At 35.3% G+C, this 25,043-nt stretch overlaps 1 protein-coding gene across 3 annotated transcripts in view; it reads left to right on the forward strand.

Moving 5' to 3' along the window:
• The window catches only part of CADM2 (cell adhesion molecule 2), a 1,274,389-nt gene that overhangs the window by 1,094,908 nt on the left and 154,438 nt on the right, over positions 1 to 25,043 (forward strand). For all 3 annotated transcript variants that reach the window (XM_070786560.1, XM_070786570.1, XM_070786566.1), the window contains one exon: positions 14,062 to 14,232. In XM_070786560.1, coding sequence (XP_070642661.1) covers positions 14,062 to 14,232 — 171 coding nt within the window. The remainder of the gene's footprint in view (positions 1 to 14,061; positions 14,233 to 25,043) is intronic.

Consider the following 25,043-nt stretch of genomic DNA (forward strand, 5'->3'; position numbering starts at 1 on the left):
AGAAGTAAATCCAGCCTTGTTACTCTGCTAGGCTGAAAGGAAATGTTATTTTACCTACGTTTTTGAAATGTAGAGAAATAATACTTTTATTTAAATGGTGTTTTAATTTTGTTTGATTGCTTATTTATTTTAAGATTATACAGTATAATAACTTTAAGAGGATGAACATGATTAAGTGTAAAAATTTATTCATACTCACATTGGAAAAATAGTTTAGATTAATAATTCTGTGAGTTTTAATGTCAGAAGTTATTTTAAATAAAATAGCAACAGAAATTCAGTGCTGGTATATGTTGTTCTGGGAATGGAAAGAGAAGTTCCAGCGTGTATGTAATGATATCTTTGACTGGATTTCACTTATTGTTAAGAAGGAGAATTATATCAATATCAAAAACTGTTTTATTGCTTATTAATCCTTTTAGTCACTATTTTTAACTTGTGTTAAAGAAAGTGCAACTCTCACTCATCAATGAATTATCAGCCAACAAGCAATGTTGAGATACTATAATAACATAAATATTCAGATCTACTAACTTTTTAGCTCACATCTGCTATTGGAGAGACTTAATCACTGTTTACAATCTCCTCAGGTTCTTCTTAAAAGATACTTTATGATTTCTTCATGTGCTAAGAAAGATGCCTCTCCCATTCAAGAGCTTTAGATTTTTCATGAAAATGCAGTTTCTTATGATTTCTGTGCCATGTAAGGAGAGATGGTCTCATTACCATCAGCTTTAGCAAATGATCTTCTGGGGACCCAGGAAGATATTTTATGAAATTTATGAATCAAATCTTTCTAAAAATGATTATTTAATTCTTTGATCAGACAGCATACAAAAGCACACACATCATTTTGCTGGCAAAGGTCAATATAGTCAAAGCTATGATTTTTCCAATAGTCATGCATAGATGTGATAGTTGGACCATAAAGAAGGCTGAGCACTGAAGAATCAATGCTTTCAAACTGTGGTGCTGGAGAAGCTCTTGAGAGTCCCTTGGACAGCAAGGAAATCAAACCAGTCAATCCTAAAGAAAATCAACCATGTATATTCATTGGAAGGCCTGATGCTGAAGTTGAAGTTCCAATACTTTGGCCACCTGATGCAAAGAGCTATCTCATTGGAAACGATTCTGATTACAGGAAAGATTGAGGGCAGGGGGACAAGGGAGCAACAGTGGATGAGATGGTTGGATGGCATCATTGACTCAATGAACATCAGTCTGAGCAAACTCCAGGGAATATGAAGGACAGGGAAGCCTGGCATGCTGCAGTCCATGGGCTCACAAAGAGTTGGACGCAACTGAGTACCAAACAACAAAGAATAATGGACATTCTCGAGTGTGAGTCAAATGGGCCTTAGGAAGCATTAATACCAACGCTAGTGAAGGGGACAGAATTCCAGCTGAGCTATTTAAAATCCTAAAAGATGATACAGTTAAAGTGCTGCACTCAATATGTCAGCAAATTTGGAAAAATTCATTTCAATCCCAAAGAATACTCAAACTACCATATAGTTGCACTCATTTCACAAGCTAGTAAGGTAATGGTCAAAATCCTTCAAGCTAGGTTTCAACAGTACGTGAAATGAGAACTTCGAGATGTATAAGGTAGATTTAGAAAAGGCGGAGGAACCAGATATTTAATTGCCAACATCCAATGGATCATGGAGAAAGCAAGGAAGTTCCAGAAAAATATCTACTTCTACTTCATTGACTAAGCTAATGCCTTTGACTGTGTGGATCACAACCAACTGAAAAATTCTCAAAGAGATAGTAATACCAGACCACCTTATCTTTCTCCTGAAAAACCTGTATGCAGGTCAAGAAGCAACAGAACCGCACATTGAACAACTGAAAGGAGTACGGCAAGGTTGTACATTGCCATCCTGCTTGTTTAATTTATATGCAGAGTTCATTATGTGAAATGCCAGGCTGGATGAATTGCAAATAAAAATCAAGATTGCTGGGAGAAACACCAACAAACTCAGATATGCAGATGATATCACTCTAATGGAAGAAAGTGAAGAGGAACTAAAGAACCTCTTGATGAGGGTGAAAAAGGAGAATGAAAAGCTGGCTTGAAACTCAACATACAAAAAACTAAGATTATGGCATGCAGTCACATCTCTTCATGGCAAATAGAAGGGGGAAAAGTGGAAGCAGTGAAAGATTTTATTTTCTTGGGCTCCAAAATCACTGCAGTTGGTAACTGCAGCCATGAAATTAAAAGACCCTTGCTCCTTGAAAGAAAAACTATGACAAATCTCAACAGCATATTAAAAAGTGGAGACATTACTTTGCTGACAAAGGCTCATATAGTCAAAGCTATGGTTTTTCTAGTAGTCACTTATGGATGTGAGAGTTGGACCAAAAAGAAGGCTGAGGGTCAAAGAATTGATGCTTTTGAATTGGAGCTTCAGCTCCAATACTTCGGCCACCTGATGTGAAGAGCCAATACATTGGAAAAGGCTCTGATGCTGGGAAAGATTGAAGTCAAAAGGAGAAGGGGGGAGGGACAGAGAATGAGATGATTGGATAACATCACTGACTCAATGGACATGAATCAAGCAAACTCTGGGAGATAGTGGAGGACAGAGGAGCCTAGAATCCTGCTGTCCATGTGGTTGAAAAGAGTCAGACACAACTTAGTGACTGAACAATAACAATAGAATAAAGGAAGAGTAAATGAAAAATAGTACTTTATTTATGAATACATGAATTGTATTGAACCTTACGAATGTTCCAGTGTGTAGTTAAAATTTAAAAATAGCGTGTTTCTCAGAAAACAAGATAAAAATAATCAATGGTAGTAGACAGTAAGTAGAGAGAAACTTGTATTCAGAAGGGTGATATCACATTACAGATGTTTTACTGATGCAAATGACTCATTTTCAAAATAGGTTGATAAGGAGTATGTTACATTTTCTGGATGCTACAAGATCTCATAAACTGAATTTTTGATAGCCAGAAAATTACATAAGTGTTTCAAAGGAGTCATACTTAACTGCTACTTACAGAATTTACTTCAATGGATAGATTTTTAAAAATTTTCTTATAGAGTTTACTTTAGTTCATGGGCTTTTAAAAATATTTCTCCCATCTTTTATCATCTTTTGGGCCTGCATTAAAACACTATGTTAATAGAAAATAAGAGAAATCTTTCAATCTTCAATAGAAAGAAAGACATTATAATCTATGCAATTATAGTGCCTACCTTAAGGCATCAGGCTTAGAATTGGGCAATCATTTTTATAACATTTTTCAGTCAGATGGTATTATATTTTGAGTCAGCCTAAGGATATAGTGCACAAAATATAAAATCTTTTCTTGGAAGAGGTTACAAGTGATAGTTGACTTTTCATGTCTAAACTTTTGTTTAATGGCCCTGAGAGTCACTCAACCTAGTCTCAAGAGAAAGAGGTTATTATAAGGTTTTTCTGGCCATTGTCAAGTGAAAGGAACACAAGGGAACCTATTTATTACCATAAAGGTTATTCCTTAGATATATAAATAGTTCACTGATTGACTGGCTTCATAGTGACTTAGTTTCTTTGGTCTGTAAGAACACACTGCTCTCTCCTTTTTCCTCTATTTTGCTCACATTTTCTGTACATCATTAATCATATTCTGTCATTAGATCGGCTAAATCATGGCTTCCCTGAAATTAGCTGTGGTATATATGTGTGCCTGTGTTTGTATACCTGTGTGCTCAAGTATGTGTTTTTACTTCAATTTCTTTGAACTCTTCAGGGTTTTAAATCACAATGAGATACATGAGAGAGATTCTGAAACAAGCTAGTTAACTACATTGGTTCTGTTTGGGAGTAAAGTTTCATACTTTCTACCTTGGATATTATGCACCTGGGAGTCAGGTACCTCTTCAGGTTTAATTACATCTAACGGGGGGTTAGATATGTCTTCAGGTTTAATCACACCTAATTTAATTAGGCTATAGAGTATGGCAACTTCTAGGTAAGGAATATCTACAAAAGAAATTACATTGGAGAGGGATTTATCATTACAAATCAAAAATATGATTATGGCAAATATTATGAAGTCAAATTCACCAAGTACAGACACTATAGAGGGCTACAGATTTATTTTCACATGTTGATATAACTTTTAGATTTAATTACTATGATTCTGTTAAATACAAAATATTAAAGAGTCTCTAATAAAAAATTGTGCTCTGGGATAAAATATAAAAAAAAGGTTTCTATTTCTCTGTACCCTACCTTATTCTGAGGTTTTATTTGTGAACACTTGATAGGGTATAAACTAAGCCTAAAGTGCACAAGATTAGTTCCACAAGTTATGCTGAGTATATTAATACCTCAAAGCTCGTGAACAAGGCAGGTAAGTCAAAAACAGGAAACTATGCTAAAATGGCAAACTCTGGTTTTCAGCTCATTACATTACTGGTACAGAAACAATAAGTAATATTCATATTGCTACTGGATATTCAAAGAATGTGCTAGTAAAATTAAGATTTTCTCGAGAACCAGCTAATCTGTCTCTTGGGCAGTCACAATTAAGAACTAATTTCCTAAGTAGCCATTTTTTCTAAAATAGTCTATCTACTATACTTTTTTCAAAAGAGGTATCTGATAGGGTGAAGATCAGGGAGTATATCTGATTATTATGAATCTTTAAACTGTTACTTTCTTTGGTATTTTGAACACACTAAAAGTTCTTTCAGTTCAGTTCAGTTCAGTCGCTCAGTTGTGTTCGACTCTTTGCGACCCCATGAATCGCAGCACGCCAGGCCTCCCTGTCCATCACCAACTCCCGGAGTTCACCGAGACTCAACGTCCATTGAGTCAGTGATGCCATCCAGACATCTCATCCTCTGTCATCCCCTTCTCCTCCTGCCCCCAATCCCTCCCAGCATCAGAGTCTTTTCCAATGAGTCAACTCTTCGCATGAGGTGGCCAAAGTACTGGAGTTTCAGCTTTAGCATCATTCCTTCCAAAGAAATCCCAGGGCTGATCTTCAGAATGGACTGGTTGGATCTCCTTGCAGTCCAAACGACTCTCAAGAGTCCTCTCCAACACAGTCCAACTCTCACATCCATACATGACCACAGGAAAAACCATAGCCTTGACTAGACGAACCTTTGTTGGCAAAGTAATGTCTCTGCTTTTGAATATGCTATCTAGGTTAGTCATAACTTTCCTTCCAAGGAGTAAGCATCTTTTAATTTCATGGCTGCAGTCACCATCTGCAGTGATTTTGGAGCCCAGAAAAATAAAGTCTGACACTGTTTCCACTGTTTCCTCATCTATTTCCCATTAAGTGATGGGACCAGATGCCATGATCTTCATTTTCTGAATGTTGAGCTTTAAGCCAACTTTTTCACTCTCCACTTTCACTTTCATCAGAAGGCTTTTTAGTTACTCTTCACTTTCTGCCATAAGGGTGGTGTCATTTGCATATCTGAGGTTATTGATATTTCTCCTGGCAATCTTGATTCCAGCTTGAGCTTCTTCCAGTCCAGCATTTCTCATGATGTACTCTGCATATAAGTTAAATAAGCAGGGTGACAATAGACAGCCTTGACGTACTCCTTTTCCTATTTGGAATCAGTCTGTTGCTCCATGTCCAGTTCTAACTGTTGCTTCCTGACCTGCATACAGATTTCTCAAGAGGGAGGTCAGGTGGCCTGGTATTCCCATCTCTTTCAGAATTTTCCACAGTTTATTGTGATCCACACAGTCAAAGGCTTTGGCATAGTCAATAAAGCAGAAATAGATGTTTTTCTGGAACTCTCTTGCTTTTTCGATGATCCAGCGGATGTTGGCAATAGCTACGTATCTATCTTTCTCAACAGACTGGGATTTCTTTCTTTAAGGTTTCACATGCAAAATCTAGCATGTCGTCTAACATATGATATGAGCGCAAGGTTTTTATATGGAGAATAAATGAGTCATTTAGGTTAAATTGCTCTCATGTTATTAAAGTGTTTAATAACTTTAAAGGAGGTGACTCCTCTACTGAATGCTTTCCTGGACTGAGCAAACCAGTTCTTGGTATTCTTGTAAGGTGCACACCACTAAATAGAGAATTAAATAAATATAAATATAGAATTAAATGTAGAAATAAGCAATCACTTGGGGGAAAGTGATCTAAGACTATATACCTCAATAATCTTCAAGGGAGATGACTCTGGGGATTTCCTTGGAGATTCAGTGGTAAGGATTTTACCTATCAGTGCAGGGGGTACAGATTTGACACCTGGTAGGGACCCAAGCAATGGCACCCCACTCCAGTACTCTTGCTTAGAAAATCCCATGGATGGAGGAGCCCGTTAGGCTGCAATCCATGGGGTCCCTAAGAGTCGGACACGACTGAGCGACTTCACTTTCACTTTTCACTTTCATGCATTGGAGAAGGAAATGGCAGCCCACTCCAGTGTTCTTGCCTGGAGAATCCCAGGGACAGGGGAGCCTGGTGGGCTGCCATCTATGAGGTCGCACAGAGTCGGACACGACTGAAGTGTCTTAGCATAGCACAGCATAGCATAGGGAGCTAAGATCCCACAGGCAGAAAAGCAAAAAGAAATAAAAAATAAAACAAACCAGAAGCGATATTGTAATAGATTCAATAAAGACTTTTAAAAAATGTTATACATCAAAAAAACTTTAAAAATAAAAATTAAATAAAAATGTAAAGAGAAGATAACTCTCCTTCCTGATAATTCTTCTAAATGGAGCAGTATTCTTCTTAGTGATGTTCTAAAGTAATCTTAATAGAAATTTTCTATTCAAATATTTAAATTTTCTGAGCCTTCAAGCAATGATTAACTATATCCAATGTTTTTGAGGGAAAGTGACTCATACCTCATGTTATAGAAGGATTTGCATAAACACAAAATATACTGATAACATAAAAGGTAATATGAATGAATTGATACATGAATATGATACAACTGCTAAATTATTGCAGAAAAATAAGATGAAACCTAAAGTGAAACCAATAAGCAATCTTGTTATAAAGTTTTTCACATTTTCACATTTGCCAATGGTGAATCACAAGCTTTAATTAGTACACTTAAATGGTACAAAAAGAGAGACATGATGAATTAAGTACTATGTTCACAAATCATTTGTATAAGAGATCTGACATTTCATGGTTCCAAGAGTCAAGAGAATTTCTCTCTCAGTTCATATGTTTTAGACAAAAGTCTATATATTGAAATAATTTGACAATAAGTTCAGTCAGTAAAGAATCTACCTGCAATGCAGGAATCCATTGGGTCCAGAAATCCCCTGGAGAAGGAAATGGCAACCCACTCCAGTACTCTTGCCCGGAAAATCCCATGGACATAGGAGACTGGAAGGCTACAGTCCATGGGATCACAAGAGTCAGACATTTCTTAGGGACTAAACCACCACCAAGTTATATACAATAAATATCACAGAGTGGGTCCTTATAGCACCTCTGAATATATACCTGTGGGGTAACATTTAAGAGGAATTTGATAGACTGTAACATTTGACTCATGTGAATAAAGTTAAAGCAATTTTAGAATATTTAGATAAATAAATTATGCCCCCTTCATCAGTCCTCTGTAAATATCATTTTGCTCATCTGAGCTTTTGAAATCTATTAACAAGAACTGAGCTTCAATAAAATTCCTTGTCAAGTGAAACAAACATTTTGCATTGCTAGTAAATGATAGAGCCACAGCTTTACAAACCAGGATTATGAGTGGCACCTTCTTATAAAAGTAGACTATTGCAAAAGGGATTTGTAAAAGTTTGATGCATTCTAATTGGAGTTGTATGAAGGAGTGTGTGTGTGTGTGTGTGTGTGTGTATCTGTGCATGTTAGTGACTTAGTCATGTCTGACTCTCTGTGACCCCATGGACTGCAGCACACCAGGCTCCTCTGTCCATGGAATTCTCCAGGCAAGAATACTGGAGTGGGTTGCCATTTCCTTCTCCAATGTGAATTTTAATAGTAGTAGTTTAGTTGCTAAGTTGTATCTGACTCTTGCGACCCCATAGACTGTAGCCTGTCATGTTCCTCTGTCCATGGGATTCTCCAGGCAAGAATACTGGAGTGGGTTGCCATTGCCTTCTCTAGTATTAAGGAATACTCATAGGCATTACTGAAATTTGCTTCAAGAATTTGTTTTGAGGTCTTCTCCAGTGAACAAATGAAAGTGGTTGCCAGACTTTAAAGTTTTACTATATAAGACATGGCCTCAGTATTTTTGGTCTGGAGAAAATTTGAAGCAGATATAAAACGAAATGCTTACCTTGAATAGTAAAAAAAAAGAAAAAGAAAAGATGGTCTGTAAAAAAAAAAAAAAAATCCTGTTGTACACTTAAGCCATAAGAAAAGAAAAATTACCAATAATCCCTTCAAGACAAATTAGTTCTAAAATATGCATCTATGTTACTGACTGAGTTAACTAGGCATAGTTACTTTATGTCATTTTTTTAAGTGATGAAAGAGTTGAATGCCTTCTAAAAATGATGCGTTCACTTTTATAAATTTGGATCTATACAGCTTCTTTTAAACAAGAATTATATAACATACCCATTTGTCCAATATGGTCACTCCAAGTTTTTGGCAATAATGACAAGTTAACTTATTTAGCACTCACATTGTCTCTCCTGTATGGCAAGAAGACCTTCTTTCAGCTTACTAACACTGGTGTCATTTAAAGCACCATTAGTAACAGTGTATGGATTCAGAATAAATTTATTGAAACCTCTTGTTGAAACTGTTATTTGATTCTTCAAAAATCACCTACAAACACAGACTCTGAAAATAATAGCAGAGTTCATATTCTACATAAGCATAGAAATTTGGGGTATACACTGAGATCTTACAACTTTGCTGATGACCAAAAAATTTAAAGCCCAAATAGTTGAGGAGAACTCACAAAATATATTACAAAATTCCAAGAGCTTTATCCCAGTTATGAGAAGGTATGATCCTTCTAGTATTGGCAACAAGACAGAACTGTATTTAAATCCCAACCTTGTTCCAAGTGTGGCTTATTGGCTTTGCAATCATTGAAAAGGAAACTGGTCCTCTTCAGGTGCAGGTCTGAAAGAAAGGGCTAACCTAGGGTTCAGGACAAGATTTCCTTTTATAAAAATGGGATTATTTTGTTCTGGATCTGTTTAAGGGGAATCAAAGTCACTAAAGAGCAGAAAGGAAATACATCACAAAAGTTCAGATTACAATGCTCAGGGTGATTGGAACCACTGTGGAGGCAAAGTAACATCTGAAGAAACTTCACGTTAGAAGGATATTCCTTCTAAAAGTCTAGTACAAAGGTGGCCAGAAGCTCCAGATACAGAGGCAGGTAACCTAATCGGGCTTCCCAATTTGTGCTGGTGGTAAAGAACCCACCTGTCCATGCAGGAGACATGGGTTCCATCTCTGGATCAGGAAGATCTCCTGGAGGAGAGCATGGCAACCCCCTCCAATATTCTTGCCTAGAGAATCTCAGGGACAGAGGAGCCTGGGAGGTCAAGGTCCATAGGGTCACAAAGAGTCAGACACAACTGAAGTGACTTAGCATGCATGAAACCTAATATTATAAATCTGGGGGAAAAAAAATGGATCTAGAAATATCTCCTGAGATCTGACTTTTTAAAGAGATTTGAATGTAAAAATGTCCAGATGGCCTTTTGTTTCATTCCCTAGATAACTTGACTCAGGTTTTATATTTATTTAATTTTTAAATTTGTATTTAAATATAGCTGATTTACAATGTTGTGTTAGTTTCAAGTTTCAAATATTCAGGGTTGATTTCCTTTAGTATTGACAGGTTTGATCCCCATATAGTCCAAATGATTCTTAAGAGTCTTCTCCAGCATTACAATTCAAAAACATCAATTCTTTGGCACTCAGCTTTCTTTATGATCCAGCTCTCTGATACAGATACATACTATAAATATTGATAGAAAATCTGTAGACTTCACCATGAAAGTTTCAAGAAAATAACTTTCATTGAGAAGCATCCTTGAGGAATTTTCAGGCAGATATTTAAAAACAGTTTTTTATAGAAGATTTCTAAAGCATGCAGTGTAAACACAGTAGTATAATGAGACAATTTACAACTGTTAAGTTCCTGTGCTCAACAGTGGCACACACCGAGGCCAAACAAATGGAAATGTCAGAGTCTGGAGCAGAGAAATGTTTATTGCATGGTTATGCAAGGACATGAGATGACTCATGTTCTAGAAAGCCTCAAGCTCCCCCAGGATTCAGCAAATGTCAGTCCTTATGTACTCCTGAATGGTGATGTTGGAGAAGACTCTTGAGAGTCCCTTGAACTGCAAGGAGATCTAACTAGTCAATCTCTAAAGGAAATCAATCCTGAATATTCATTGGAAGGACTGACGCTGAAGCTGAAGTTCCAATACTTAGGCCATCTGATGTGAAGGGCTGACAGAAAAGATCCTGATTCTAGGAAATCAGAAAAGACTCTGATTCTAGGAAAAATTGAAAGCAGGAGGAGAAGGGGATGACTGAGGATGAGATGGTTGGATGGCATCACTGACTTGATGAACATGAGTTTGAGCAAGCTCTGGGAGTTGGTGATGGGCAGGGAAGCCTGGTGTGCTGTAGTCCATGGTTGCAAAGAGTTGGACATGACTGAACCACTGAACTGAACTGACTGATGTGCTCTGGGTCATCAAATGGTTAACGTCTTCCATTTGGTTGAGTGGGGTAGGAGTTTACATCTGCAAAAAAATTCAGAAAATTTGCATCAAATACTGTTATCTAGGTACTTCAGAAGGAGAAGGTAATGGCAATCCACTCCAGTACTCTTGCCTGGAAAATCCCATGGATGGAGGAGCCTGGTGGGCTGCAGTCCACGGGGTCGCTAGGAGTCAGACACGACTGAGCGACTTCACTTTGACTTTTCACTTTCATGCATTGGAGAAGGAAATGGCAACCCACTCCAGTGTTCTTGCCTGGAGAATCCCAGGGACGGGGGAGCCTGGTGGGCTGCCATCTACGGGGTCGCACAGAGTCGGAAGTGACTGAGGAAGACTTGCCGCCTCACCTCCCCAGGCCCCATGGGATCCTACTGAGTTACACAATCACCAGCAACCAAAAGCAATCACATTTATGATTACTTGAGAGCAAGTGCTCACATGTCCATAATCTCCTTTGGAAAAAGATAGAAGGGTGACTTCAAGGATATAATGGAAAGTAATCCTACAAATTCCTGTGTTTAATGTTTGCCCTTTGCTTCACTGGCCATTGAACCAACACATTATATAATACATGACATGGCTATCTTCAAAAATGTAAATGAAAAGGAGAAATATATGTTGAAATAGTGAAAGAACGTTAAGCTTACAAAGAGTGGCAATAAAAAGAGAGGGAGAAAAGTGAGTAAAGTTAGTTCCAGTATTCACTCACCTTTGGTCATATCACCTACAGTGATGATGCATTGATTATACCCTTGCTCTTGAAAATAATTCTGTTGGCCAACAGCAGACTTTTAGACTCTACCTCACCGCTATTGAATCAGAATCTGCATTTTAACAAGATTCAAATATGATTCAGCTGCACATGCCATTTTTGAGAAACACTGTTTTAGATCACAAAGTGATGAAGTAATGCTGTGACTTGCCAAAGAAGAAAAAAATAAAAACTTTCTAAAACAATACAGAACATGAAACAAGAATATATATGGAATCACCAGATTAACTATGCCATATAAAGAAATTTCTATTAATTCTGTAACTATGTAATACATCAGTTACTTTATAAAGCTAGGAAGCAAAATGAAAATAAATTGTAAGTGCTATTTCCTGTTTGGTGAGGAGGATGTCAGCAGAAATACAGGCAAAGATATGACAACTAGCTCTTCTCAGTACTTTTTCCTGTTAATCTTATGCCTTCTAATAACCCTATAAGATGTCACATAAGCTAATATTAAAAGCAACAAATTATACTTTTACTTATTCTGCTTGAATGATGCTCATTAATATTTTATGTTATATACAATTGCTATCAGATTTTATGTGTCCAATTAATATTACATACAATGATATTTTTGTGAAGAAAATAGCTGAAGGAAGCAGATGTGTGGGTTCTTAAAATGCAGCTGTTATTAAAATTAAAGAATATAAGCAATATTTTGGAATAATTTCTTACATTTTGTGTAACATAATTATATAAGTATTTTGTCAAGAGATCTAAATTTTCTTAAATTTCTACTGCTTGGAGCTTTCAACAAGAAAACACTGGCATAGATTTATAGGCAAGGATACAAAATATAAAAATGAGGCAACATTTTGTATAAATTTATGAGACACTGAAAAGTAAGAGAGCCTCATTTTTTTTAATATACCAAAGAACTATAATACATCTGTGTTATCTTGACACATTTTGACTAAAAGAAGATTGTTTCATCTTTCACTCTAAAATTTTTTAACTGAAGTTTAATCTAATTTTCAAATGAAAAAATCTCAGAAATGACTTTGGTTAACAAAAATGAGATATTTCATAGTAAACATGTTGATAGAAAGCCTTATACCCTATATGATTAATTTATAGTTAAAAAATAGAGTTGAGATACTATGATCTTTCTTCCCTTTCCAAATGTTGGAAATTCTTACTCTGAAAAACTGCCGAAATCTCATAAAACTTTTTGTGGTAAAAATTTTACCACAAAATCATAAACAGATATTTTCCAAACAAGACATGTGATGTTTACCTAGGCTTATCCTTTATTATGGCTTCCCTGGTGGCTCAGACAGTAAAGAACCCGCCTGCAGTACGGGAGACCTAGGTCCCATCCCTGTGTTGGGAAGATCCCCTGGAGGAGGGAATGGCAACCCACTCCATTACTCTTACCTGGAGAATCCACATGGGCCATGGAGCCTGGCAGGCTATAGTCCATGGCGTTTCAAAGAGTCAGACACGACTGAGTGACTAAGTGCATCCTTTATTAATTTTACTTTATTTTTTAAAATCAATAAGATAAAAACATTCTTCTCTGGAAAAAAGTAAAACTCAATGGACCATACAAATATCTTCCTGTCAAATACATAAAATTCAATATCCTTTTCAAGTCAAGTCTTTGCATAGAGCACGACAATAGAAAAGCTGAATTTATGTTAATTTGTTATCATTGATATATTTTTAAATAGCTTTAAAATATTTAATACATGCTAGAATCAAATATTTTATGCAAAAGAACTCTTTTCCTAAAAATATCATTGTTCATTTGAATTGAAACACTAAGAAATTGGAACAGCTTTCTCCCTCAACTGTATTTAAGATCTTGTTAAAATGATATTTTAACCTTAGACTATCATTTTGATTTCTAATCCATTAAAATTACCCTCTTCTTATCAGCTACTTTAGATTTGAGAAATTTCAAATTAAATGAAAATATTATTAAATCTCTTTTCCATAGAGAACAAATAATCCCTAAGTGCACCATTTAGTGTTGAATCTGAATCAGTGCACAATAAGTTTAAATACTGATATGTGAATTCACATCTTGAGGGAAGTGTTCTCATTCAGGCTGAAACAAATTCTTCAGCTAAGTGAAAACCATTTATCTCAACAGAAATTTCATTGCAAATATATATAGAGAGAGATAGATATTTGAATATTCAAAATGTTCGCATGACTGTCCTCCTTCTCTACCAAAGATGACAACTTTCTCATCTTAGGTATTTTATAGCAATTATGTTGACCTCACATTGTTCATGTTAATCATAGCTCAAATACATGGTTCAGAAAAAAAAGATTATCTTTTAATAAGATCTAAATCTAAAGAAAAGAGACTAATATTGTAAAATGGCCTGATTTTTCTAATGGAATATTTAAAAGGGGGCTATGTCTTGCCTTTTTATTTCTGCATTTAACTTTTAAAATACATAACTGAAGTAGTTTTAATTCTGTTTACTTGAAATGGGTTAAATGTCAAACTAACAAATATTTGCTTTTTATAATTGGATAAAGATAAGCAGAAAGCACTTCCGGTGGTGTCTTGAGTAAACGAGATCTGTTACATTTCAAAGAGAATTTCACAGAATTTTAAGTTTTATATTTTATTTTCAGATGTAAAATATTTAAAGGAAGAGGATGCAAATCGCAAGACGTTCACAGTCAGCAGCACACTGGATTTCCGAGTGGACAGAAGTGATGATGGTGTGGCGGTCATCTGCAGAGTAGACCATGAATCTCTCAATGCCACTCCTCAGGTGGCCATGCAGGTGCTAGAAATACACTGTAAGTAAATGCTATTCCATAACTCTCTATCGTGGTGGCAAGTCTCCGCATCTGCATTTAAAATTATTTTAAAATTACCTGGAAATTACAGCAAGTGTGCAGCAAAATCTACAGCCAAATGAGGTAAAACTAACCTCCGTAATATTAATCACACTCAAAGGAAAGGAGTTCTTGCCCATTCTTGACAAAGTAGAAAAAGAAAGGATATATCAAAAGGTTAACACTCCTAGTTTTCTTCCAAATGTTGACCAGGAAGATCAGAAATTTGGCAATCAATGAGAGGTGAAAATCTGAGAAAGCCTTGATGAACTTTCTAAATGTAACATTATTATATGCAAATATGACTTCACATCTGTTCTTTTAAAATAGGACATTTTTTTCTATTTTTAAAAATATACTAAGTCTTTATGAACACAGGGACGTATCTATTATGTTTTTTTAATCAACATAATTATTGTTCACAAGTGATAAGAACATAAATTGGATGACTCTGGTGAGCCTGGGCAGTACTGAAATGCTTTGCTGGCCTTATCTTAACGTGTGTTATCTTACGTTAGGGCATCAGCATAACAGCCTGATGAACAGTCACTACTCTCTTTACTCAGTTTATGAATAAAATCACTGAAGATTATAGTGATTGAATCACTTGGCCAAGTTCACACAACTAGCAAATGATCAACTTATGATCATGCCACTTTGGTAGTTAGCAATATCCTTGGAATACAGCAAGTGATCTATAAATATTTATTAAAACGAAGAGGAATGAATTGAAATATATAACAAAGTTGAAAAGTATAGCACAAATAATTATGTTTCTGAATCCTACTACTTGATTTTTTCCAATATTAGAGATTTTTTATGGAGTTTTTTATCTGTGATAAATTATAGTTTTAGTTTAGGATTTGTGTGTGTTTGTGTGTGTGTGGTATGAAATTACATTAAATCTTAAATGTTGTCTAGGTACTAGTCTTCTATGTCCCATATTTTGTTTTTGTTATTTATTTAATAAGAATATATCCACCACCTTCTGTGTTCTGCACTATGCAGGCAATCCATTTGTCATTCCTGGTTACCCTTCAAGGGTCACTCAAGTTCTCTCTTGTCAGACTGTCCCTAACCTTATCAACCTACAGGGATCCTTCTCACTTCTGAACTCCTGAATGCTTTATCATTTCTACAGCAAGCTAAACTTCTCATTATTATCAAACTTATCTTATTCTTTAATTCCTCTGGTGGATACTGATAATCAACTAGATTTAGGACTTGTGGATATAGGCTTCATCTCATGGTAGGGAGAGACTACTATCTTCCTTTTTAAAATTCTTCGTGTTCTCTAATAGAGGAGTGGATAAAGAAGATGTGGTACATACATACAATAGAATATTACTAAGCCATTAAAAATGAAATAATACCATTTGCAGCAACATGGATAGACCTAGAGATAGTCATACTGAGTGAAGTAAGTCAGAGAACGAGAAATATCATATGACGTCCCTTATATGTAGACTTTAAAGAGAAATGATACAAATGAACTTCTTTATAAAACAGAAACAGACTCACAGACTTTGAGAATGAAATTATGGTTGCCAGGAGGCAAGGAAGGGGGCATAGTTAGGAAAACTGGTATAAACATGTACACACTGCTGTATTTAAAATAGATAACCAACAAGCACCTACTGTATAGCACATGGAACTCTGCTCAATATTATGGATGGGAGGGGAGTTTGGGGGAGAATCAATACATGTATATGTATGGCTGAGTCCCTTCGCTGTTCACCTGAAACTATCACATTGTTGTTAATTGGCTATACCCCAATACAAAATAAAAAGATTAAAAAAAAAAAGAATATATCAAGTACCTACTATGAAACAGGTGTTCTTTGGGGCACTGGGGTTACAAAGGTGATCAAAAAAGTATAACTTTAACAAAACAAGTTGAGATTGTCTCCAAGTGTCAAAATCACCATGATCACAAACAGCAACAAATTCCAGTTCCCTTACAGCATCTGTTCTAGGTAGAAGTGAAGGAAAAGCAAAATAAATACAACATATAGAATGATATGTATTAAGTGTGAGGGGAAAAAACAAAGCAGGAAAGTGATGAGTGCAATTAGAATGAAAGTCAAGGACAGCAAAGGTGTGTTTGTATTAGTACATAACATATATATAATGCATTTATATATAAATATATAATTTGTAACATATAATATAATATCAAATTATATCATTGAATACTACATTATAATATTATATAGTATTAATACATGATTTAATATAGTATTAGAAATATTTATGTGAATATATAAGATATATAAAATTTATTTATATATAATATATACATAAATATATTTAAATAAAATATTTTAACTGAATTAGTATGTTTAAATTTTAAATAAATACATATACATTAACATAACAAAATTAACAGAGAAGGGCAAGTACAAATGTCCTGATATAGGAACGTGTGAGTTGTTTTTATGTCTCTAGAAATAGCAAGGATATCAGTGAGACCAGACTAGAGAGTAAAGTAGAGAGTATCATGAGAAAAAATCAGAGAAGTATCAGGAGGATGAGATGTTTTTTAATTTGTAACAGAGAAAATATCAATCAGCTCATTATTTTTAATTATCGCTCATATTATTTTATTTATTCTTAGTTTCAGTTCAGTTCAGTTCAGTCACTCAGTCGTATCCAACTCTTTGCAACCCCATGAATCACAGCATGCCAGGCCTCCCTGTCGATTACCAACTCCCGGAGTTCACCCAAACTCATGTCCATCGAGTCAGTGATGCCATCCAGCCATCTCATCCTCTGTCATCCCCTTTTCCTCCTGGCCCCAATCCCTCCCAGCATCAGGGACTCTTTCAATGAGTCAACTCTTCTCATGAGGTGGCCAAAGTATTGGAGTTTCAGCTTCAGCATCATTCCTTCCAAAGAACACCCAGGACTGATCTCCTTCAGGATGGACTGGTTAGATCTCCTTGCAGTCCAAGGGACTCTCAAGAGTCTTCTCCAACACCACAGTTCAAAACCATCAATTCTTCGGTGCTCAGCTTTCTTCACAGTCCAACTCTCACATCCATACATGACTACTGGAAAAACCATAGCCTTGACTAGACAGACTTTATTGGCAAAGTAATGTCTCTGCTTTAGAATATGCTATCTAGGTTGGTCATAACTTTCCTTCCAAAGAGTAAGCGTCTTTTAATTTCATGGCTGCAATCACCATCTGCCATGACTTTGGAGCCCCCAAAAATAAAGTCTGACACCGTTTCCACTGTTTCTCCATCTATTTCCCATGAAGTGATGAGACCAGATGCCATGATCTTAGTTTTCTGAATGTTGAGCTTAAACGTTATTAACTTATTAAAAATTTATGACTACTTTGAATAATATTAGTTTCATTAATTTTCTTCCTGTTCTCATTGAAGTGGATTTGAAGAAAAGCATATTTTAGAGCCCAAATTGAATTTATTTCCAAACTTCAACATTTATTTTCAGTGAGACCTTGTGACAGTTACTGAAAGTGCTTGAGCTTTGATTATAAATTAGAGAATATCTGTTAGGACCACGCTATACAACTGAAGTTAATGGCATTCAGTAAGCCTTAGATAAATATCAATTCTCTTTTTTCTTAGTTGGTTCAGGCTGTTGTAAAAAAAAAAATGCTATTGTCTGAGTGGTTTATAAGAAATAGATATTTATTTCCCATAATCCTGAAGATCAAAAATTGAAGATAAAGGAGAAGGCACATTCAGTGTCTGGTGAGGACCCTGACCTTGTCTCATAGTTGACCATTTTCTATTAGGCACATGGCAGAAGAATCTCTGGGATCTCTTTTGTAAGGATGCTAATCCAAGTCATGAGCATCCAAAGTCTTTACCTTCTAATAACATCACATTGGGCATTAGGTTTCCACATGTAAACTTTCAGTTCATTTCAGTTCTGTTGCTCAGTCTTGTCCAACTCTTTGCGACTCCATGGACTGCAGCACACCAGACTTCCCTGTCCATCACCAACTACCAGAGCTTACTCAAACTCATGTCCATCGAGTAGGTGATGCCATCCAGTCATCTCATCCTCTGTTGTCCCCTTCTCCTCCCGCCTTCAATCTTTCCCAGCATCAAGGTCTTTTCAAATGAGTCAGTTCTTCCCAACAGGTGGCCAAAGTATTGGAGTTCAGCTTCAGCATCAGTCCTTCCAATGAGTATTCAGGACCAAATTCCTTTAGGATGGACTGGTTGGATCTCCTTGCAGTCCAAGGGACTCTCAAGAGTCTTCTCCAACACCATAGTTCAAAAGCATCAATTCTTTGGCAATCAACTTTCTTTACAGTCCAACTTTGACATCCATACATGACTACTGGCAAACCAATAGCTTTGACCAGATTAAACTTTGTAAAGTAGTCTCTCCTTTTTAATATGCTATCTAGGTTGGTCATATCTTTTCTTCTAAAGACCAAGTGTCTTTTAATTTCATGGCTGCAATCATCATCTGCAGGGATTTTGGAACCACAATAATTAAATTCTCTCATTTAGTTTCCATTATTTCCCCATCTATTTGCCATGGTGATGGGACTGGATGCCATGATCTTAGTTTTCTGAATGTTGAGTTTTAAGCCAACATTTTCACTCTCCTCTTCCACTTTCATCAAGAGGCTCTTTAGTTCTTCTTCATTTTCTGCCATAAGCATGCTGTCATCTGCATATCTAGGGTTATTGGTATTTCTCCCAGCAATCTTGATTCCAGCTTGTGCTTCTGCCAGCCCAGCGTTTCTCATGATGTACTCTGCATAGAAGTTAAATAAGGAAGGTGACAATATACAGCCTGGATGTACTCCTTTCCTGATTCGGAACCAGTCTGTTGTGCCATGGCCAGTTCTAACTGTTGCTTCTTGACCTGCATACAGATTTCTCAGGAGACAGGTCAGGTGGTCTGGTATTTGCATCTCTTTAGGAGTTTTTCGTAGTTTGTTGTGATACACACAGTCAAAGGCTTTGGCGTAGTTGATAAAGCAGAAATAGATATTTTTTCTGGAATTCTTGTGATTTTTCTATGATCCAATGGATGTTGGCAATTTAATCTCTGGTTCCTCTGCCTTTTCTAAATCCAGCTTGAACATCTGGAAGTTCATGGTTCATGTACTATTGAAGCCTGGCTTGGAGAATTTTGAGCATTTTTGTTAGTGTGTGAGATGAGTGCAATTGTGCAGTTGTTTAAACATTCTCTGGCATTGCCTTTCTTTGGGACTGGAATTAAAACTGACCGTTTTGCCTTTTAGTGTTTCTTTTTCTTGGGGATGGTCTTGATCACTGCCTCCTGTACAATGTCACGAACCTCTGTACATAGTTCTTCAGGCTCTCTGTCTATGAACATAAGGGATTTTATTTAGGTCATATCTGAATCGTCTAGTGGTGTTCTCTACTTTCTTCTCTTTAAGTCTGAATTTTGTAATAAAGAGTTCATGATCTGAGCCACAGTCAGCTCCCAGTCTTATTTTTGCTGACTGTATGGAACTTTGGGGAAACATTAGCATTCATTCTCTAGCTCCTTCATTTTTCTATGTCTTCTTACTTAATCTATATATCATTCAAAATATGAAATGTTATGTATTCAGTATATCAAGAATACCCTGATCATCAGTATTTAATTTAAATTTTATTTTCACCTTTATACAAAGCCAAATAAGACTGTTTAAAAATATTTGTGATTATTAGGCTAGCTGCAATTTTAAACACATATTAAAACAAAAATAATAAAAATTGTCATAAAGAATGTTAAAAATTACCAGCCAGAGATCACCAGAAACCTACCAACACTCTAGCAAAATCATACAGGAGACAATTTGAATCTTTGGTTGTATATAAGAAAGAGTTAGCAGAGATTTGTTAGAGAAATTAGGTTGTTAGGTTTGTTCTAAATATTCTGAGGATTTCCCTGGTGGCTCAGATGGTAAAGAATCTGCCTGCAATGCAAGAGACCTAGGTTTGATCCCTGAGTTAAGAATATAACCTCAAGAAGGAAATGGCAACCCACTCCAGAACTCTTGCCTAGAGAATTCCATGGTCAGAGGAGCTTGTTGGGCTACAGTTCATGGGGTTGCAAAGATTCAGACACGAGTGAGCAGAAAACACTTTAAATATTCTAAAGAGGGTTCTGAATTAGATTCTGTCAGGATTGGGGACAATTCAGTAATGTGTATGCTCATAATTTTTACCTACAAAGCACAAATGTTAAAGCAGAACTAGACCTGCTATTATAAAGACATGTGGTTAATCATGCTAATTTCTATAATTGCTAAACATATTAGTCTCTGTCCTCTTTTAGAGCTGGTCATAGAATAAACTTGTCTTCTCTTTTTCTACCACCCAAGCACTGAGTGACTTTATCTGATTATTGTTTAGATTCTAGAGAATTGTTTATGACTGTTGAGATTATTCCAGGTAGTTGTAAGATACCAGTTGTTAGCTTCCAAAGTCCTTTTCACTTTCTTGGGGGTCCAAAATGGAATTATTACATAAATTATCACATTTCAGTGTGCACTATTAAGCAAACTTCATCTTCATGGAGGAACACAATTGCATTGTCTAATTTTTATTAAGTTTTACATGACAAATATTATAGTTGATGGCCAATTAAAAATAAAAACTCATCTGTCATGGTTTAATATGTAAATGGTTAGAAGGCAGAGGCCAGATCTATTTAAATTATTTTTTCTAGCATCTCACATACTATCATTCAAGTATGTGAAGTTAATTAAAACTAACTGATGATAATACTGAATGTTCCTCTAGGGATGCAGAACGTTCCTCAGGGATGAAATGAAGAATGAAAAGTGAAGAGGGACATTTAATACCAGTTTGTATCAAAATTAAAGTAAACTGATCAAATTGGGTGTGGTCTTCCTAAACAACTATGAATAGTGATTAAAGGATCTCAGCAAATACTTCCAGAGGCAACAGATCATGACTCGACTTAAGTCCACATGTGCAGCATGCATGATGTGGAAATTCTGTGGATGCAAGTGGGGGAAAATAGAAAGAAGAATTGGAAAAGTAAAAAGGTGATGAGTCTAGACTTTGTGGGACATAAATTTAGAAATTCCATAAATTTTACAGTGTTCCTAATTATGACTAATTGCAAAGACTGGCCTGAATAGAGGAACAGCTTTTGGAATCCTAGAGCAGAAGAGATGCCATTGTTTTCTGTGGCGACTGACAAGAGTAGGTATATATTCATCACTTGGGAAGTTATGAATACACCTGAAATAAAAATTCTGTTATTGTGGAAAGGTAAGTTTGATGAGAAATAAGACATAAGTATTTAACACATAGTGCTAAGAAGCAAAATGAGAACACATTGGACGAGGAATTATGTTCCTAGAGCTAAAGGTTTTAATTCTGTAACACTATGACATACAGTTTAGTAGGACTCAGCCTATAAAATATGTCACAGCAACATTCATTGCTTTATAAAATATTAATCTTAGATTTTAATGTCATATGATGGAAAAGAATTTAAACTTGAAATTTAAGAAAATATGAACTTTTCACTGTGTACCACAAGTGCTTTCAAATTTCAAATAATAGGTAATAGCATGTGTTACACCTGAGCAGTGGAAAAAGTCACTCTTTTTAAAATGGAAATTCCAATTCATCTTACTATTTTATACAAATCCCTTTAAAACAATAATATTTTATTTTTCTGATTCGATTTTTAGATGAATAGACTGTATGAGTCATATTTTGTTTAATTCTCAGTAAGAATATGTTCTCTCCACTAACAGAAAGAACTATGTAAAAGCACAGAAAATAAGAAAATAACTAAACATTCATTTTCTGTGTGTAATATTAACACAATTATGTAAAAATCAACTGTTATTGAAAATGAAAACACAAGAGACAGATTAGTAGAATATTTCAGAATGAGTGTTTTGAGAAAACATTTTAGTACTGTGACACTGAACTGCCAATATGGATAAATAAGAGCCCAGGTTTTAAATGTTATGTGTATATGTGTTGTACGGTATAAATATACATAATCATTGAGCCATGAAATCTTATGCTATCAATAATATTTGTTTAAAATTTTTATTGTGGAACAGTGCCATGATTTGCCTATACAAGAAGTAACTATTCACACATACACAGGCATCGACTTTTAAAACAGTACATAGTTTAGGTTATAGAAGACCTCCTGCATGTGTGCCTAAACAAATTCAGTGTGAGAATCTGTGAGAAACCTAGTAAGAGAAAGAAAAGAGAGGAAGGGAGGGAGGAAGGGAAGGAGGGGGTGACTTAGGAAGATTCAGTGTTGAAATTGTGTGTTTAAATGAGATCAATTAGGTTAATGAGTAAAAATAAGAAACCCATTATGTACTTTTAATAGCCAAAAAGCTCCTGGATTCATTTCCATAATAATGTAAGGAGTTAAATGGTCAAATTACAGTCCTGATCTTTACCTTCTTGAGGCTTTTATTTCCATTCTAGTTAACATGCAAATAAATAATACAATTAATCCTTTTTCTTTTTAACATGTTATATTAAAAATTTGTATTTCTAAAGAGTTTCCTGTCTTATTTTGGTCTTTTAGAGAGAATTACTTTGTTCCTAGAGGAGCTGAAGTCTTGACTGTATATATCTACTATTTTCTGGGACCATCTCTTGTACTTGATCAGTTCTACTTTGATTCTACTTGTTTAAATAAAATAGAATAAAAAATAAAACTCTGTTTATAGTAGGAGAGATTGAATACAGATGAGCTTGGAAGCTTTGATTATTTTTTGTTTGTAACTTTATTTCTGAGGAGAGCATGGCAACCTACTCCGGTATTCTTGTCTGCAAAAGACCATGGACAGAGGAACCTGGTGGGCTACAGTTCATGGGGTTGTAAAGAGTCAGACATGACTGAAGTGACTTAGCATGCATGCAGCATGAACTCAACTTCATTTCCACCGTAGATATACATGACACAGAATAGAAATGTTTTCAAATGTAGGCAGAGATTCTTCATTAAGTGTAGACTTTGGCCTTTGTCCTTTTTCATTTGCAAAGTAATTAATTCCCACCAACTCAATCCTTCCTACACAAACCTATATATACCTTTAACCCAGAACTGTTTAAGTTGTTCCATGTTAGTTGTATCAATTATGCTTCCACTACATTTCTATTTATTATAGAGAGTGCTTGATTAAATGTTTCAGGCTATATAAGTTCATTAGACATAAAGGTGAATGTTACAAGTTGCATTTTAAAGTAACATCTCTCACTCATCTGGCATCTTAATCTGTAAAATGTTGGTTTTCTAATTATCTTATCTACCACAAATTTTCTATAGTACAGAAGCACAGCTATAAATGGAGAACTGTCAAAGGTGAAATGAAAATTATCTTTAGGTTAAATTTTCCACATAAAGTAAAGTTATTTTGATTAACAAAATGCCAATTTATGCATGAAGCTGCTTTGGAAGTATGGTTAATAGAGCCCAAAATATTTCACAAAGCTCATAAAACATGTACATGCTAGAATCATGAAACGATCTATGTGTGTGTATGTGTGTCACTCAGAAAAAAATACATTTAATTATATTATTAAAATTGGCCTAGTGTACAACCCCTATTTTTCAACTTTTTCAGGGAAAATGCATTCATTTAGTATATCACCTATAGTAATGTATTACCGGCATATGCTGGTCATGAGTTAATTTTTTATATATGTAATGGGAATGTTTTATTTAGTTCCTGCAATACCAAAATGTTAAAAGTAATTGGATCACCAGATATTTTAAGTGATCTAAGTGCAGAAATTCAAAGTGTTACTGTAAAATTTATATTATTAATAGAATTAACATTTCTTATGTTATTAAAGCCCAGTGAAGAAGAATGTATATATTTGTGAGTAGAGATTCCATAATTTAAAAACATAACAAATTCATAGGTCAAAATAATATAGTCTGAAGTGGTCTTTCTTGGATCAAGCTTATCATAAAATAGGTATGTATAAAACTTTTTATAAGTTTTAACATTATTTTAAGCATACAACTTAATTTCATAAAAATATGTCAAAAAGGGTCCCCAAATGATATGATCCAGGTATAGTATAGATGTTGGTGTATCTTTTGAAGATAACTTTAAGCCATTTTAATAGAGAATAAAAATTGGATAATAAAATGAGACAAATGATTTGGGCAAGTAAAACCTAATATTGAGAAAATAAATATAAATCATTACTACCTTGTATTTTAAACTTTCAATTTAATAATTAATTCCATTTTATCAAACTCTTTTCCTTTACCTTTTTCTTTTTTTATTAATTGTGGTTGATTTGGGTTTCCCTGGTGGCTCAGATGGTAAAGAATCCACCTGCGCTGTGAGTTTGATCCCTGGGTTGGGAAGATCCCCTGGAGAAGGGCATGGTGACCCACTCCAGTATTCTTGCCTGGAGAATCCCCATGGACAGAGGATCTGGCAGGCTACAATCCATGGGGTGGCAAAGAGTTGTGGACATGACTGAGCAACTAAGCATAGCATGGTTGATTTATCATGTTGTGTTCGTTTCTGTTGTACAGCAAAATGATTCAGTTATACATATATACATATATATATTCTTTTCCATATTTTTATTAGGATTTATATAGGATATTGAATATAGTTCTCTGTGCTGTACAATAGGTTCTTATAGTTTATTCATTCTCTATATGATAGCTTGCATCTGGTAATTCCAGACTCCCTATTCATCCCTTCCTTAGCCCCCATTCCCTTGGCAACCACATATCTGTTCTCTATGTCTGTGTCTGTTTCTGTTTTGCAGATA

This window comes from Bos indicus, chromosome 1 (genome assembly GCF_029378745.1).
Source record: "Bos indicus isolate NIAB-ARS_2022 breed Sahiwal x Tharparkar chromosome 1, NIAB-ARS_B.indTharparkar_mat_pri_1.0, whole genome shotgun sequence".
NCBI lineage: Eukaryota > Metazoa > Chordata > Mammalia > Artiodactyla > Bovidae > Bos > Bos indicus.